The sequence below is a fragment of the Ambystoma mexicanum genome, chromosome 5q (assembly GCF_040938575.1).
Source record: "Ambystoma mexicanum isolate Mex_15411 chromosome 5q, UKY_AmexF1_1, whole genome shotgun sequence".
NCBI lineage: Eukaryota > Metazoa > Chordata > Amphibia > Caudata > Ambystomatidae > Ambystoma > Ambystoma mexicanum.
In genome coordinates this window covers 210,116,447-210,134,820 of record NC_090933.1, presented here as the reverse complement: position 1 = coordinate 210,134,820, position 18,374 = coordinate 210,116,447, and the positions used below count along the sequence as shown (strand labels likewise).

The following is an 18,374-nucleotide window of genomic DNA, read 5'->3' as shown; positions in this document are numbered from 1 at the left end:
TTCCCCCCAGCAGTTGGGATGGTTGTAGTAGTCGTGCCGGATGGGACCGCATAGGGTTTCCGTCCACTGTCTTGCACTGTTAGTAGCCAATTCGGATATCCCTGATCTGCCGTGTGTATCCCCCTGTCCCTGCTGTAGAAATGTTTGTATGCGGCCCCAAGTGCCTACCGCAACTCCGGCACTATATGTTCAGCAGGGGTGCAAATGAAGAGTCTGTGATGCGTCCATGAACCTGAAAAATAAGCCACATTAGGTGGCTCGGTCCCCCCAGCACTCACCACAGTGTAGATAGCCGCTGAGTGTGGTGGAACCGCTTGATGAGATGGGCGTCGAGGATCTGGATGACTCCACTCTGATACTGGAAGTGCAGCCGTTGGGCCTTGATGTAGGTCGCTGTTAGCACAGTTACTTGGGTTGCCCCCTCGTGTTCTCCCTGGGCTGTGAATGCTCAGTGCAGCATCCCAGTCCGCCCGTCCCGCGGGACGCACACCTCAGTGTGCGGGCAGTGGGGATTGCTGTTCCGGTGTGACTGCAGGTCAGGATCAGGATCTCCTCACCACAGAGCGTAGGACTCAGATGTCCGAGTGTCTCACTATTATGTTGGGGCTACACACGAGCATGTCCTGGTATATGTTCGCTCTGCAAGTGAGAGTGCAAAGAGAGGGCGAGTCCTGGAGCTGGCGAGTCGCTGCAGATAGCTCCTCCCACTTTGTGGCCTCCAAAGCCACCGTCTCTCCTCGGGCAGTGTGCCTTGTCACAGGATGCCGCGGTTGGCCACTCAGTTCTTCAGTTGCTGCCCATCTCGCATTGCGAATTTCTCCGGAGTGCCTTGCCGGTTTTCCCTCAAAGTAACGCAGATTGGGCCCCAGGTCGTCCCACATAAGTATTTCTGCTTGCTGAAGTGGAGAGTGGCCCAGATGCGGATGAATTGTTGTTAAGGATTTCGGCTCGGACGGAGCTAGTCTATCAGGGAGCCATCCCACAGCTGCACAACAACACCCCCCCCAAATGTAACCCATTCTGAATCCAGCATACGTTTATGGACCCCGTCACATTCCATGATAACACCCTCAATCGCTTTGAGGCAGGGATCTCTACCACTTGAGGGGTCTGCTGGAACTCCTGAGCCGGACTAGAAAGATTTGTGTTCTTTATCCCAGCCGGTCAGTCAATCTCATCTAACGCTTCTGAAGTCCTATCCATAAAGCTCTCCAACAAATTGATTGTTGAGGGCGCTAGACGAAGGGTAATTAGACGCTGGTACTCTGGGAATTAGAGTAATATTAGTACAAGCTGGTGGGCATGATCTTAACTCAACTGACAAAAGCCCCTCAACCAAACTTGGATTAACTAATGCTGTCTGAATAAATTCTCGGTTACCCACGGGCATCTTGCCTCTGGCACAGTGAACAATGTCTTCCTGGATTACAGATGTACAGCCTCTTACGTAACGCAACCAATGTATAGACGTATTCACTAGTGACACTTGCTCCTCCTAACAGCCTGCCTTCCATTGTGGGACATCATACATAAACCCATCTCTTCCTCTGCCCCACACTGGATAACCCCTGTAATCATCAAAATGTATGCCTCTCCTATGCGAGTGGGGTGAATGCCTCGTGGGCCCCAAGAGTTATCAGTATGCCAGCCGGTACCTCTGTTCCTATAGTCATTGTCAGGTGGCACTGCCAATAATGGCTGAAGAGCTCCAGTAATTGGCCCACTGCTGCCTATGCTCATGGCGCTTGTAGGAAAGGGGCCAGGATCCTTCGAGGTCTTGCAAAGCACCGAACTTCCTTGGCCTTGTGCCTATATAGCAAGAAATGCCCTAATAGTCCGATTCGCGATACACCATGTCGTGTGTTACTGGTTCCATCATGTGTGGCAACTAATGCCCACTTTCTTTATTTTTCTCAAATAGTCTTTGCAGCAAGCCTATGATAATTAGAATGTATAGCACTCTTTTCGTGGGCCTAATCAACACCCAGTGTTTCCCTTTTTTATTCACAATACTTTTTCAATGCATGCTATTTTAGCCATGACATTCAATCATTTTCTCGTCGTGTTCATTTTTCTCTCATTTAGTTCTGTTGCACCGTTTTACTCAATTTTTTTAAAAAAAAACATATATACAGATGTGTAGTGGAGAAATATAAAACACCCAACATGCAGTGCTAGTCCAGCACACTTTCAAAAACGTGTGTGCAAATCGCACTTTTGTACACCGCCTTTTGTCCTCTGCAGTGTAAATGACGAGAAAGTTGTCAGCAGGGAGCAGCTTACGCTACGTCAAGTTACGTTTTTATAGAAAATGAGCCCCCCTAGGGTCTTAGTACTTCTGGCATGAAAACTTTTCTGGACAGGTCAAGAAACAATCCCCTCACTAAGAAACATTTGCACCAGCGACTGGAGCTCCTATTAGGCTAAGCGCTGCACACCATATTCTGAACAGAACAGCACGTCTACCATCCGTGGTACATATGTTATTGATGCATACTGCATGTCAGCACCTCCTGATCATACATGCCTGCTTTTAATGTGTGTGAGTGATGCACTGTGCACTCCCTCCTTTCAGGACTGGGCATGCTCATGTGTTTGTCCATGTATGCTTGCAGTGGATCTGCAGTTTGCCTTTGCATTGCTAGTGCCATGCAACATACATGCATCTTCCATGGTTACACCACTGGGTCACCAAACCCTCTTTGCCACCCTAAATCCTCTACATCAATACCTCTTTCCAGGTCAGTGTTGCCGACAAGTTAAGGCTGCAGGGCAGTAGGCAAAATTAGTTCTGATTCATAAGGCAGGGTACCTACACCTCTCTGCTCCCGTCAATGCTTTCTAGAGTGTTATGGCCACGATCACCACTGCACACTGGTCAATGCTGGTACATGCATGGGGTCCGGCTGTGTGATAAATACATCACATGGGGCGTTTTCCAGCCTACGGGAATGTTTTTATTCCTTGCTGTGTGTGGCAGTTTTAACACTGCATTGTAGGATTGGTAACTATATCGTGGCTGTGTGAACAATCGAATTGTCTGGTATTTCCCTTCAATACTTATGGCGCACTTGGGTTGTCTGTTGTTGCCACTTACTGCTTGCCGCCAACAGGGGAATGGAATACTTGCTGGTAGGAGAGAGCCTTCTGAGAGCCTCAGGCACAGGGAGAGACCAGATCAAGCTGAGAGTTAGAATACCCACTTGCTGGAAGCTTTACTCCAGACACTGGAAAATACCAGATGAACTTGACAGAGGGAGTGCAGAGCTTGCTGAAAGTGACACCTCATATAATTGGAAGGACCATATTAAGTTGAGAGAGAAAATTCAGAGATTGCTGGAAGCTACACCTCATACTGTGGGAGGGACTGAATCAAGCTGAGAGAATACAGTGCTTGCTGAAAGCTGTCCATCAGACACTGGGCGGGACCAGATAAACTTGAGAGAGAGAATAAGGAGCATGCTGAAAGCTGTACCTAAGACACTGGGAGAACCAGATCAACTTGAGAGAGAGAATATAGAGCATGCTGAAAGCTGTACCTCAGGCACTGGGAGGGAACCGATCACCTTGAGGCAATACAGTGCTTCTGGAAGCTGTTACCCAGACACTGTGAGGGACAGAAAGAAAGAAAGAAAGAAAGAAAGAAAGAAAGAAAGAAAGAAAGAAAGAAAGAAAGAAAGAAAGAAAGAAAGAAAGAAAGAAAGAAAGAAAGAAAGAAAGAAAGAAGAGGCGGTTCGTCCATAATGGGCACAGGGTACCGATCAGCCACCCATTATGGTCAAGCTAAGCCAGCTGAGTGAAAACACTGAGCTCTCCCTCATCTTCATTAAGCATTTGAGGGAGGGTTCCCGGGCTAGGTTTACACTGTACTGGAAAACGTGGTTTTCCTTTGACAGCTTTTGTACCCCAGCACGCATGCCCAACGAGACATGCAAGGCACGGGGTGTTTTGCTTTGCCAGCCTTGCATGGCCCTTTGGGGTTGCAGGCTGAGGTACTGCATGTTGACTAGGCATTGGGGTCCACCTAGTCCTCCACAAACCTTCAGATATCCAGGAGTGTTAAGCTGCGAGTGCTCCTTCTCCTCCATGCATGTGTAGGACCCAGGCAGCTCTTCCTGTGTTGTGCTGCACTGGAGCAGGAGGGTTTTAATGGCAGGGGGTGTGAGGCTGAAACGAGTCCGGACAAGGGCTGCATCTGAGAAAATAAATGTATGCATGTTTGGGATTATGTCTGTAAGTGCAGGTATGCAGGATGCATGAATGAATGAAAGGTAGAGTGTGTGTGGTATCGGCACATGTGTGAATGAGAGAGTATGTATATGCTGCATGAGTGTGCGTGTGAATGAGGGAGTGTGTGTTGTATGCGTTTGCGTGAGAATGAGAGAGTGTATTTATCCGGTATGGATGCACACTTGAATGATGGAGTGTATGCTGTGTTTTACAGCATACACTTGCAGTATGAATGTGTGTGCTTGCATTTGTGCTGTGGCGGGGACCTCTGATTGGATTTAGGATGACTCATTATATTATTGTAGAGGAGGATCCAAGTACCCCTACCAGAAGCTCCGCTCCCATGTTACCTATATGTTGGGAACCAGAAATTGCGATATACGCAGTGCCAGTGAGGATGTCTATACCGCAAAGAATCCTTGAGACAAGGTATCAATTGGGAAAACCCTATATGCATTCACAAAGAAATAATGGTCTTCTGGAGAAGGTCCCGGAAGAAGTGTGAAGAAGAATAAGAAGGAAGACTGGTGACATCATACGAAGCAGAATTGACGCACCCAGAAAAGACACAAATGAAGAAAGAATATAGACATTCTATAGGATGAAGTATCGGAGTAAAGTATCATTTCGGGATCGAAATGAAGATTGCTCATGCGAAGGCACACTGAAGAAATGCAAAGTCATTTTACAATTGTACAGCTGCTGTAACACAAGCAGACAAAGTAATCCTGAGGCTGGCTACATAGTAAATAGATTGTGTCGATGCGCCAATGTATATTCATAGGAATGTATAGAATCTGGATGTTCCACAATGCACTTTAGCAAACTTAAACCCCGTGACTATAAAGGGCTTGAAGTGTGGCATAGTTGAAAATAATTGATGGGAAGGAGAATTCAAGAAAGGCTGGCTGGCCCAGTTTCAAGAGTCGGGCCGCCGTGATTATGGTGATTATGGTCATCTGCTTAAGAAGCTACATGAATGTGAGAAAGAAGCAAACTTCTGTTTGAGGTGTAATGGAAAGACACTGAAAGTGTCAAGAGTTAATCATTTAATCGTATTTTATGCAGTAAAGTGCTTGAAAACGTGGTCTCTGGTCACATGGTCATGATGAAAATAGACTTTTGGTGGAGCTACACCGAAACCAAAAGATAAGACAGTGCCACACTCCCTTTTATTTTCAGGCACAGTGAGCCTCTACAAGGCCGAGTTCAAAGCCTTAATTGAATGGCAGACCGCATGAGTGATGATGGATGAGGGCCATTTGGGTGGGAAGGCATGACCAGGCCAACCCTCCCAGCACCTAGGCTAACCAGCTTGGGTGCTGCTAGCGAGTGGAATATTCCAGAAGGGTACAAGCGTACCAACCAATTACAGAGGGCCACGTATTAAAGAGCCCTATAGTTTGTGAAACCAATAGGGTATCGTGTATTAGTATGATACGGAAGATGACTTGCACTTTGGATGTGCTTAGTTGTCCACCTGATCTTAGAGACACAATCACAACTCCCGTCAGTATGGAACATATACCTAGATGTTCCCTTTAAGCCTATCACATCCCCTAGTAGGTTTTCTTAGTTTGACACGTAGGATGATGTCAGTAGTGACACATTTTTAGTATAAGAATGCTGTTTTTTCATTTGATGTTTTGAGAGAAATTGAGCGAACGTCCGTTGATGTCCGTTGTAACTCCCTGTTTTAGATCATTGTTAATAAAACAGTACAGTGTTTTGCCAACTTCCTGAGTCAGTCTGATTATTGACGTATGAGTGAGATCTGCATCCCCATCCATCTCTAAGTATTGCTACCTTGTCTTAAAGGGCCCCAGGTCCCGGGGTTCATTATGTGTCTTGACTGGTGTAGATTGGTGCAGCTAGGCTAGATTTATCTTCTTACTGTGCCATTTTTTAACTGGTCATCAAGGGTAAGGCTAACATGATACGTGTTTATACGTGGCCTAAATTAGTGTAGCCAGTCTAGATTTATTTTCTTACTGTGCCATATTTTACTGGTCATTAATAGTAAAGTATACACAATTAGTGGTGTTACATAGTGTGGCATGGCAGTTTTTACAGGACAATAAGGGTAAAGCCAGCATGATAACTATTACTGCATGGCTAGGCTTGCCTACATTGGGGCAGCCAGTTTAAATATACTTTCTTACTGTGGTGTTGGCATGGCATTTATTTTTTTTACTGGGCTTCAAGGGTAAAATAAGCATGATAAGTGTTATTTCATGGCTAGACTGGCCTACATTGGTGCAGCCAGGCTTGTTATATTTGCTTACTCTTTACTGGACATCAAGGGTAAAACAAACATGATGGGTGTTCCTACATGGCTGGAGTGGCCTATATCAATGTAGCCAGTGTAAACATGTTTTTGACTGCGGCATGGCTGTTAGGAAAGATTTCTCCATAAGGCACCTTTCCTTCCATCTTTATGGAACCCCCAAACTTTTTGTTTTTATTTTCAAATCTGACCTGTACTTTTTTCAGTTACTTCACTGCACTGGCCTTTGCTCATATGTTATGGGGAAACTGATATGTCCTTCAGGCTGTCAGTACTGGGAAACATTGTTTCCCTTAGCTGTGTTACTATGTTGCTACGTTTGGTTACTTATGTATCACTTGTAGTAACTTTCTATCATTGTACAATACAGCTTACACTGCAGTACAATGGGATGCGTTTTTGTTTTGCCCTAGACTAACACTCAGAGGATTTTTGGTTACTCTAGGTGTGCTAAAGGGATAGGTTGGTGGCAGCAGTGACACTTCCCCACTTTTTGGGGGATTTTTAGCTTTACCGCGTTTACTGCGTTTGGATACGCCAACATGGCCGTGCCACAAGATTTTTTGCCTGTTCTTTTGCCATCTTGTTCTTTAGCCCTTTTCCTGGCCTCAGAGGTGTATGTGTGTGTGGGCTAGTCCTGCTATTGGCTAGTCAGAGTTTCAGCTCTTACCTGGCTTTTTAGGATAAGAAGGGGACCCCTGCACCCATTCTTCAGAGATCCTGGAGAAACCTGAAGGCGCCAAGTATCCAATCCAGCTGTGAGACCTGCAAAGAGACCTGAAACCTGACTGAAAGAGGCCTGGCAATCCACTTCTGGTGCTTTTCTGGAAGAGCCCTGTCTTGCTATTGATCTTTAGTAGTCCTGCGAACGAGCTATGATCCTTGGAGTGGAGGGACCATCCATTTCCGACGTCTGCTCAGTGCCCTGCCAAAGGAAGCCTTCTTCGGAAGTGGCCTGGAACCGTCCTGTGGCTGACCAGCTTTGTTTTTGGGCTATCACGCTGCCAGCGTCACCGTACCGAGATTCGGCTTGAAACTTGGGGGATCCTCAGCTGGCCCTGCAAGACTACCTCCTGCGAAATGCCGACATCCTAGTATCAAGTGGACCCGAGATAAAAGGGGAAAGTCCGACCGTGGCTACTGAATCTGTCTGCATCGCCGTGCGGAGTGTGCACCGTCTGAAAATTGCTTACCTGACCCGAGTCCAGTTCTGAGAGGGTTGCTGCATTGTGTTTTTCTGCATTCTTTGATAGAGTCCTTGTAACAATAAAAGACACCAACCAGAGATCAGCTCGAACCTGCGACCCCTGGGTATCAAGGACTGGATCGTTCAGTGGGAAAAGCAATGTTGGACACTCTTCCTTTGTTCTGCCAAGTCTGGGGAAGAATCGGAGTACATGGGGTAAGTTACAGAGTTTCTAACCTACCCAATACTCCCATTATAAGTCGAAGGGCTTATAATAAAGCTTATTTCTAACACTTTTGGCTTTGCCATTGCTTGCTTGTGTAAGACATCTGACTGTTGGGGATACTTTTGTGTATTAGTCTAACTTGAACCCTAACCCTAATAACCCTTCACTGGACCCCAGAGACCCTACATGCATTCTAAGTTCTGTGTAACTGGATCCTGAACTATTGGGAACAAGGCCCCAGGCAACTTAGGGCTGGACAGTTTTAGGTATGGATCATCTCTGTGGATCTTTCTGTGCAAAACACTTGTCTAACCTTACCTTTGCAGGAGTTTCTGATTTGTATTATGCCCTATAACCAAGTGAATGCATATATGTATTTAGTTTGATAATGCTGTGTGATATGTCTAACTGCTTGTTGTCATTTTTCTATAGTGTGTTTTGGACATAATTAAATAACTGTATTTTTATACATCATGTCTTAGTGTAATCTGTGATTTCCATTGTGTGACCTCATTGTGGACCCTTTACAAGCTCACCCACTCTGAAGAACTTCGCCTAGACTGTTTGTCACTGCTACCTCAACTGGTTTTGCTATAGCTTCCCAGAGTTGTTCCTGTCACAATATAGGTTGGCCTTCTATTCATCTGTCCACCAGGCCAGAGTATATAAAATCAGTCCTAACAATGGCATTTCTACTTGCAAAGCCAACAGGAGTATATTCTTCTGTGGGGATAATGGCATATATTGGCAGAGCCAGCGGAGACATGATTTCCTACTGTATCATGACTGGCAGTATTTGCAAAACAAACATGAGTATGTTCTTGTATGGCAATACTGGCATGTATTTTTGTATCCTTTATTGTTTCCAGTGTGACTAGCCTATGATCTATCAGAACTGTCCCCCATCCTGACTAGGTTATTAAAGTTTGTTGAATCATGCTTACGTTGATCCTAAGCCACACCCTCTACCACCTGATAAACTTCCAGGAAATGATTTGCATCTCCCATGTACTACTACACGTGGCTTCCCGTAGCTAGGTCTGCGCTCAATAAACACCCTAATAAATAAGTAATACTGGGGCGGTATGAAATCAGACAATCTGAGATGTTCGTTATGGTATAGATCGATTCCATCATAGGAGATTTCATTGAATTCGATTCCATTTAACTTCACAGCAAATGTATGTGGGAGTTAGGGTAATAATACATGTGGGGGGATATGAAGGGGTTGTGGGGGGTCTCTTCCTGCATACATTTGCAGCAAAATGTCCTAAAAAAATAAAATTACATGTAATGGAATTCAATGAAATGGAGTCGATGGAATCACATAGATCCGTTTGTTACAGTGCGGACATTGACTGTGGCACCCACTCAATACAACAAACTCAGATGAAAATGTTCAACCCTCAAATAGCTCCCGTGCCGGAACTGTGTGGCCATAGCACAATTGATCTGGATGTGTCAGGAGCCCCAGGCAGCAGGCCTGGACTGGCCCACAGGGACACCAGGAGTTAACCCCCAGGCCACGGGACATAGGGCCTCTTTTCTTGGGGGAAGGCTACATAAATCATGGGCAATGCCACAGGGCCACCCAAGGCGAGGCAGGGTAACTGCTGTTACCATCCGGCAGGCCAGGGAGAGGGGCAGCCCCCACCCCGAAGCCTGCTCCTCTCTTCCACAGACTCAGAGACACGCAGTCTCTGCCCCACAAAGCCTGGGAAGGGTGAGGTGTGAACAATCACCTCACCCTTCCACGAAGCAATAAGGTGCTAAGCACCTAGGAGAAACCAACAGTCGGGCAGGGTGCAGGTTCAAAGACCTGCCCCTCCCTCAAATTCGACTTAGCCCTAAATTGGGAGCCATCAAATTGGGTAATTCTGCAGATGGCACGGATAACCACTCTCAGTCTCCGGGACAGTGCAAGGTTTTCATTAAAGTTTTCTTTGTGGGCCATAGGGTTGGCCTCTTGGTTTGGTCCCCAAGAAGGAGGTTGGGAAATATTGGCTGATCCACGGTTTGTCTTGTCCCGAGGGTCAGTCTCTGAATGATGGCATTGATCCCCGAGCAGTGCTCTGTTCGATACACATCATTGAATGTGGCAATCAAAAAATGTGCAGGAGCTTGGGAGGCGGGCGCTGATGGCCAAAGCTGACATGGAGTCTGCTTTCCGTCTGTTGCCAGTACATCCTCAGGATTTTGGCCTTTTACGTATTCAATTTGAAGGAGGATAGTACTTCGATAAATGTATGCCCACGTGCTGTTCTGTATCATGTTCCCATTTTGAAACCTTCAGTAAATTCATGGAATGGGCGGGCATGGACCTCTGTGGCTCTGACTATATCCGCCATTAATTTGATGCTTTTTTTTATTCTTGGGACAGGCAGGTTCTCGTGAATGTGGAAGGTTGCTTCAATGTTTTATCCAACTCACCCAGTCTCTCACGGAATTCCACAATCAAAAGAAAAGACAGAGGATCTCACTATGTCCTTGGAGTTTCTTGGTCTTGAATTAGACTTGGTGTTGGGTGAGAGTGGCTTGCCACCAGGAAAGGTTCAAGAATTCAGAGAATCCTTGGAAGCCTGTTCGTGTGCCAAAAAGGTGACAGGGCATCAGCTGCAGGCCCTGGTTGGGGCAGCTGAATTGTGCCTTGCAGGTGATACAAATGGGACGTGTATTTTCAAATAATATTTCCAGGGCCAAGGCAGGCCTGAAAGAGAGTCACAACCATATGAGAATGTCGAAAGAGGTTATGGAAGTATGGTAAACTTTCCTGCCAGATTTCAATGGGAAATTTCGTTGGCCTTAACTCTGGTATCTAGCACAGAGTTGTCACTGTCTACTGATGCGGCTGGCAGCGTTGGTTTTGGTGCAAGGGTAGGTAGGTAAACACTGGTGTATGCAGCATTAGCCAGAGCGTTGGCACGAATCGGCATACTCGCAAAGTTATTTTTTAAGAGCTTGTTCCCATTCTGGTGAGGGCCTTAAAAATGTGGGATCGGCTTCTCCAGGCTCGTAGCATAGCGTTTTAGTCAAGTAACATGTCAGTGGTCTTAGCCATCCATAATCAGAGCGCTCAATGTCCTTTCGTGTTGCGATTGCTGAAAGAGTTGGCTCGGTCTTGCGTAAAGAAAACGTGTTACTTGGAGCATGCCATGTGCCAGGTGTCAAGAGTTAATGCAGCAGATTCCTTATCGTGTTTTAAGATGAAGGAGTTCAGGGTTCCCTCACCTGGCGCAGGCATGGAGACGATACCTTTCCCTCCGGATCTTTCGAAGCTTGGTGCCCAGTTCTCCCGGAGCTGATTGTATTGGCCAGATCTATCCCAATTAAGAAGGCTCATGAAGGAGCAAGTTCATAGAAGCTCCGAAAGCTGCAGGGAGGTCTCCAGTGTACGCAAGACGTCATTCGGCTGCATTGTCTTTCTTTGCCAAGCTGAATGGTGCTCCAGAGTGGGTAGGGAGTTTTGTAGTGAGGTAAGCATTACAAGGGTGGGAGAGCATGTCCCCCTCATCATTGGACAAAAGGCACCCACTGGACCTTAACACAGTTGGGGCCCTTCCAATGGTATTGCCGGATGCATACATTTCGCAGTATGAGATTTTATTGTATAGGCTGGCTTTTATCCTGGCTGTCTTTGGCGCTTTTCATATAAGTGAGTTGGTAGCACCTTCATCATTCAGACAGAGCATGGAACCAAGATTCGGGATCTCCAGGTTGAAGGTCAAATTCTGCGTCTGAAGATGGAGAAGCCTAAAACAGACTAGATTGGTCGAGGCCAATGGGTGCAACTGCTTGCCCGGAAGCCACGGTGCCTTCTCGAGGCATCGAATCAGTAATTAGGTGCAAGACCTGCATGTCCTCAATTTAATTTCCTAGTTCATTTTGATGGTTCCCCTCTGACCAACTATCACTATGTGAGGGTTTTTGGTATGGTGCCTAACCGGGAAGGTATGGATTGATTTCGTACTGGGGCTGCAACTACAGTTTTTGAATTGTATATAAGGGCAGCTGGCATAAACCGTGTTTGCAGATGGAAGTCTGGATGTTTCGACAGGTATGTCTGCCCTGCTTTACTTTAGCTAGCAATCATCCATCAGGTATGTATTGTACATGGTCCTGTTTGGGAAGGCGGGGTCACAGCATTTTGGACAGGCCGTTACTCTTCTTTCTCTTTTTCAGGGCCGATTCTTGTCTCCAGGCAGCCCACGGTGATGTGGTTATGTGGACAATCTTTCATGTTCCGAGCAGACCAATGTTTCAAACCGATGACCTGGAAGCAGTGGTCGTCCACCCAATAGAGATCGCCGGTTTCTGGCTTGGAGGCAGGGGCATGAAGTTGGGCCTTTTGCGGCAAGTTGTTCTCAAGGGTCTGTGTGATCAACAGTGCCCTGAACCGCATTGCTTGGTATTTCATTTGGGAGGAAATGACATGGTGCACTTGTGGGAGCTGGGGGCTTTTTTAAGTGTATTTTCAAGGCTGTGCTCTTGTTTACCGAGCACTGCTTTATGTTGGTCAGAGGTGATGCCACGTACTGTGCGGGGAGTAGGCCTCTCTGCACAGGCTAATGTGCGGGGAGTAGGCCTCTCTGCACTTGCTACTGTGCGGGGTGTATGCATCTCTGCAGAGGCTACTGTGCGGGGAGTAGGCCACTCTGCACTTGCTACTGTGCGGGGAGTATGCATCTCTGCACTTGCTACTGTGTGGGGAGTGTGCATCTCTGCCCTTGCTACTGTGTGGGGAGTAGTCCTCCCTGCACTTGCTACTGTGCGGGGTGTATGCATCTCTGCAGAGGCTACTGTGCGGGGAGTAGGCCACTCTGCACTTGCTACTGTGTGGGGAGTATGCATCTCTGCACTTGCTACTGTGTGGGGAGTAGTCCTCCCTGCACTTGCTACTGTGCGGGGTGTATGCATCTCTGCAGAGGCTACTGTGCGGGGAGTAGGCCACTCTGCACTTGCTACTGTGTGGGGAGTATGCATCTCTGCACTTGCTACTGTGTGGGGAGTAGTCCTCCCTGCACTTGCTACTGTGCGGGGTGTATGCATCTCTGCAGAGGCTACTGTGCGGGGAGTAGGCCACTCTGCACTTGCTACTGTGCGGGGAGTATGCATCTCTGCACTTGCTACTGTGTGGGGAGTAGTCCTCCCTGCACTTGCTACTGTGTGGGGAGTAGTCCTCCCTGCACTTGCTACTGTGAGGGGTGTATGCATCTCTGCAGAGGCTACTGGGTGGGGAGTAGGCCACTCTGCACTTGCTACTGTGCGGGGAGTATGCATCTCTGCACTTGCTACTGTGTGGGGAGTAGTCCTCCCTGCACTTGCTACTGTGCGGGGTGTATGCATCTCTGCAGAGGCTACTGTGCGGGGAGTAGGCCACTCTGCACTTGCTACTGTGCGGGGAGTATGCATCTCTGCACTTGCTACTGTGTGGGGAGTAGTCCTCCCTGCACTTGCTACTGTGCGGGGTGTATGCATCTCTGCAGAGGCTACTGTGCGGGGAGTAGGCCACTCTGCACTTGCTACTGTGCGGGGAGTATGCATCTCTGCACTTGCTACTCTGTGGGGAGTAGGCCTCTCTGCACTTGCTACTGTGCGGGGAGTAGGCCACTCTGCACTTGCTACTGTGCGGGGAGTATGCATCTCTGCACTTGCTACTGTGTGGGGAGTAGGCATTGCTGCACAGGCTACTGTGCGGGGAGTAGGGGTCTCTGCACTTGCTACTGTGTGGGGAGTAGGCATTGCTGCACAGGCTACTGTGTGCAGAGTATGCATCTCTGCAGAGGCTACTGTGCGGGGAGTATGCCACTCTGCACTTGCTACTGTGTGGGGAGTAGGCCTCTCTGCACTTGCTACTGTGCAGGGAGTACGCATCTTTGCACTTGCTACTGTGCGGGGAGTAGGCCACTCTGCACTCGCTACTGTGCGGTGGAGTAGGCATCTCTGCACAGGCTACTGTGCGGGGAGTAGGCCTCTCTGCACTTGCTACTATGTGGGGAGTAGGCATCTCTGCAGAGGCTACTGTGTGGGTAGTAGGCCTCTCTGCACTTGCTACTGTGCGGGGAGTAGGCCACTCTGCACTTGCTACTGTGCGGGGAGTATGCATCTCTGCACTTGCTACTTTGTGGGGAGTAGGCATTGCTGCACAGGCTACTGTGCGGGGAGTGGGCCTCTCTGCACTTGCTACTGTGTGGGGAGTAGGCATCACTGCACAGGCTACTGTGTGCGGAGTAGGTATCTCTGCAGAGGCTACTGTGCGGGGAGTAGGTATCTCTGCAGAGGCTACTGTGCGGGGAGTATGCATCTCTGCACTTGCTACTGTGCAGAAGTAGGCATCTCTGCACCGGCTACTGTGCGGGGAGTATGCATCTCTGCACAGGCTGCTGTGCGGGGAGTAGACATCTCTGCACTTGCTACTGTGCAGAAGTAGGCATCTCTGCACAGGCTACTGTGCAGGGAGTAGGCATCTCTGCAGAGGCTACTGTGCAGGGAGTAGGCATCTCCGAACAGGCTGCTGTGCGGGGAGTAGGCATCTCTGCACAGGCTCTGAATGCATCAGTTCAAGTATTCAACATTGAGTTATCAAAAATGAATCGTGGCCTTCGGTTGCTTAACATCAGGCACGGGTTGTACTCATTGGCTGCCAACACCTTTTTTTCATTCTGATGGGAGTTATCAGAGATGGGCACTGATGAGTTTCTGGAAACAATCTTTGCCCAGGTACCCAAGGATGGTAGCTCCAATGAGCGATTTTATACCCGCTGCAAGGCACCCCACACTGTGACGGAAGTTCATGGGTCCCCTTCATAAATTATAGAAGAGAGAAGGAGACTAAAGTGTGGAATCTTCATAAATGCATCTGCCAGGGTTGTGGCTGTGGGGTGCTCGGGGCTCATGGAAGGCCTACTGGTCATGGAGCCCAGGTGCACACCCCTTGGTTGCCCTCTGCGTGTCAGGTGAAGGTGTCCATGGTTGCTACCAGAACATTTGATTGTAAACAAGATGGTATGGGGGCTCATGCCGTAATTGCTGTGCTCATGTCCGAGTGTAGTAATTACGCCAATTAATTGATTATGCATTGCCTTAAGGAAGGGGTCCTATTAACTTATATATACTGTATACATTCTTAAGTCTAGTTTTGGGTAAAAGCCATCACAACCTTTTCTCCCATGCATTGAGCGCTTGTTTTCTGTGGGGCCAGTGAGGGCCTCTTGCGACACCCATGTTGTTAAACTGACTTTGGAGCGCGTCAAACGCTAAACTTTCCTTCTATTACAGGGATACTACCAGCCTGTTCGATTTTCATCGATGTGTACAAAATAAAGGTGCATTCTTAAAGTTCTACCACCAAGATACCACTTTGTGGTGTAAGAACACTTTACATATGGATCAGAACAATGGACGCCACGGATCAGAACTGGATATTCCCCTCACTCATCGGCCATGTTATGTCAATGGACGCCACGGATCAGAACTGGATATTCCCCTCACTCATCGGCCATGTATGTCAATGGACGCCACGGATCAGACCTGGATATTCCCCTCACTCATCGGCCATGTTATGTCAATGGACGCCACGGATCAGAACTGGATATTCCCCTCACTCATCGGCCATGTTATGTCAATGGACGCCACGGATCAGAACTGGATATTCCCCTCACTCATCGGCCATGTTATGTCAATGGACGCCACGGATAAGAACTGGATATTCCCCTCACTCATCGGCCATGTTATGTCAATGGACGCCACGGATCAGAACTGGATATTCCCCTCACTCATCGGCCATGTTATGTCAATGGACGCCATGGACGATGCTGATCGCCACGTGGTGAGGAGCATTTATACTCAGAAAGGAAATAAAAACAACGTATTCAAAGTTCATTCAAAGGCAATTGCTTTATTTCAGTCATGAATACGGTTTCCTTTAAAGCTTTATTCTACATCTTAAGAGAACAGTCCACGTTTACTGAGGTTCAATGAGAACGTGCAGCACAGTTTATACTTCGAAAAAGCTACACATCGAAAAGTACACAGTTCAGAGGCGATTGGGGTCAACTTTTGCTTAATAACAGGGAGAATTTGCCTTTGTTTTCATGTACATTTTCTCCCTTCCTCACCACACTTCGCCTACTGCGTGTTAGTGCGCATTGCATAGAACCGACACTGGAAGGAGAACGCATTTAAAACGAAATACAGAGAACTGTGAGCTCGCACCCAACACTGGCCTCGCGGGTTGACCCTTTGGCATGCTTTAGATGAGGCCGCGTGTTTTTTTTTAATAAGCTCGGATAACTCTGACTGTGAAACAAAGACATCACATTTAAAGAACACAGAAGGGAACGGATAGTGACGCTGGTCAAACTTCGAGACAGAGCGGGTACAAAGGAAAGTTCTAGAACAGTGCAATTCAGAAGAGCAGTCTTTTGTGCGTATGGATGGATGGCGGCGCCACTACCACACGTCTTATTTTCTTAGTAGGTTTATAAATAGTTAGAGCTATAAAACTAATCAGTGAGTGTGTTTATAAACTCTGACGAGGCACGCTTACTAAAGAGTTCAAGGTTCACAGTAGTTTCCTAGAGGTGTGTTTGTTGCCACCAGAGACTCTTGTGAAAGACTTGGAGCTTTGCTTTTTCAGTCACCAAAGATGGCTTCTCCCTTGGTGTGCGATACAAGATGTCCGAGTTCTAGTTAGTGGGTGCGGTTGCAGCTGTGTCTGGGCGCACCACTGGTACCTCCCACTGGCCACATCCCTAAACCCCATGTGCGAATGTGGGGGTTTCCCCGTTTCCCGATTCCCCTTCTCTCTCTACCCTTCGCTGCCCATATGCCGACGCTCCAGTCTCAAGGACCAGTCTGTGAGGAGGGCGCTTCGCCGTCTAGGCCCAGGCTCCTCGCAACTCTCTGTCCCACCATGATCGTTACCAACCCACCGCTGCCCTTATCCTCCTGTCACATGCTTAGAATTCAACCCTTCCCTGTTGTTTTTGTCAACATGAAGCCCTCCTTTGCTGTCTTTCCCAAGTGCAAAATAATCAAATAAGTTCATGTATGTGTGTGAGAGAGAGAGAGAGAGGGGCAGGGGGTGACTAAAAAAATTACTTCAAAAATGAAAGCCCAACCTTTAAAAAAAATAACTTGCCAAGCAGTCCCTGCGCATTCTGAGCATGGCACCTTAGCCCCCAGGGTGGGGTGGCTTTCGCTAAAGATATGGAACCATGGGTGTCTGGGTTATATTGCAGGTGGGAGGATCTTTGGTTGTTTGCAAACTAAAGTGGGTGTTACAATGTATTGGAGTCTACTCTTAGTGTTTGGTTAAGGTGGCACAGTTTACTGCTAGACGAAAATAAACAGAGGCATCCTTCTACATTAATACTGCATAACTTGATAAAGACAGCACACTCAACTACTTGGAGTAGTTCTTCCTTCTGTTCCACCTGTTGGCTCGGGTTAGCCAACGTAGTTTGGTACATGGCACTACTGCACACACAACTCAACAGATGTTAACATAATAGGTAGGTAAGTCTTGCAAGTAGTAGTATTATTGGCTGTGACGTAGGCCCGTTATACTCTGAGGCAGAGTTCACCAGGGTGCTCAGGAGGCACCGCGAAGCTTCAGCGTCTAGCCACAGGCGATCCAGATCGGCTATCCTTGCCCCCCTGTCAAAAGGGAGACAAAAGAGGGGCTTTGTTAGAGGCTTGTACAAGAAAGAGACAGACAGACAGAGAGAGAGAGAGAGAGAGAGAGAGAGAGAAGATGAATGGAGCAGAGAAAGAAAGAAGAAAGAGAAAAAACACGTAGAAAGTGACAGAAAACAAAGAAAGGGAAGGATTGAAGATAAAGAAAACATGTCAGAAGAAAGCAAGTAAAAAAGAACAGACAAATGAAGATGCAGAAATAGAAATAAAGAAAAAAACAAAAGCAAAGAAAGTATGAGAATACAAATGAGCAGAGGAATAGAGAAAAAAGGTAAAAACAAAAAGAAAGAAACAACCAAAAAAAGAAAAAAGGAGAACTTCCTCTGATCACCTACACCTGTAACCACCAACACTCCTGTGCCCTCCATATGTCCAGGCCCAATGCCCATCACATCTTGAAAGCCCTCGTAGCCGCCATGAACTAACGCAGAGGATCACCAACAACCAGTGCTGACCATGCAAGATGGGCCTAACCGTCTCCAAAGAGGACTTACTGTCCACTGTGGCAAAGTTTCCAGCCTCCACCTGAAGCATGCCCACTCCTGGCACCATAGGGCACTCCTGTGTGTCAAAGGCTACTGCTTCTAGCTCTGGTGCTGACAGGAGTACACAAAACCCTGAGCCCGGCCATCCCTCAGCTACTGAAGAGGATATGAATCGTTTGAGTACAGCTGAGCCTTACAGCAAGTTAATGGGTTTATGCAGCTGATGTCCGTTTTCTTTGTAGAATTACGGACGACTTAAACATG

General features: G+C 47.5%; 1 protein-coding gene across 2 annotated transcripts in view; it reads right to left on the bottom strand.

Moving 5' to 3' along the window:
- Positions 1–15,803: 15,803 nt before the first annotated feature.
- MBP (myelin basic protein) overlaps positions 15,804–18,374 on the bottom strand; it is a 979,252-nt gene continuing 976,681 nt past the window's right edge. For both annotated transcript variants that reach the window (XM_069620722.1, XM_069620721.1), the window contains one exon: positions 15,804–17,586. In XM_069620722.1, the coding sequence (XP_069476823.1) occupies positions 17,542–17,586 (45 nt within the window). In that variant the 3' untranslated portion in view covers positions 15,804–17,541. The remainder of the gene's footprint in view (positions 17,587–18,374) is intronic.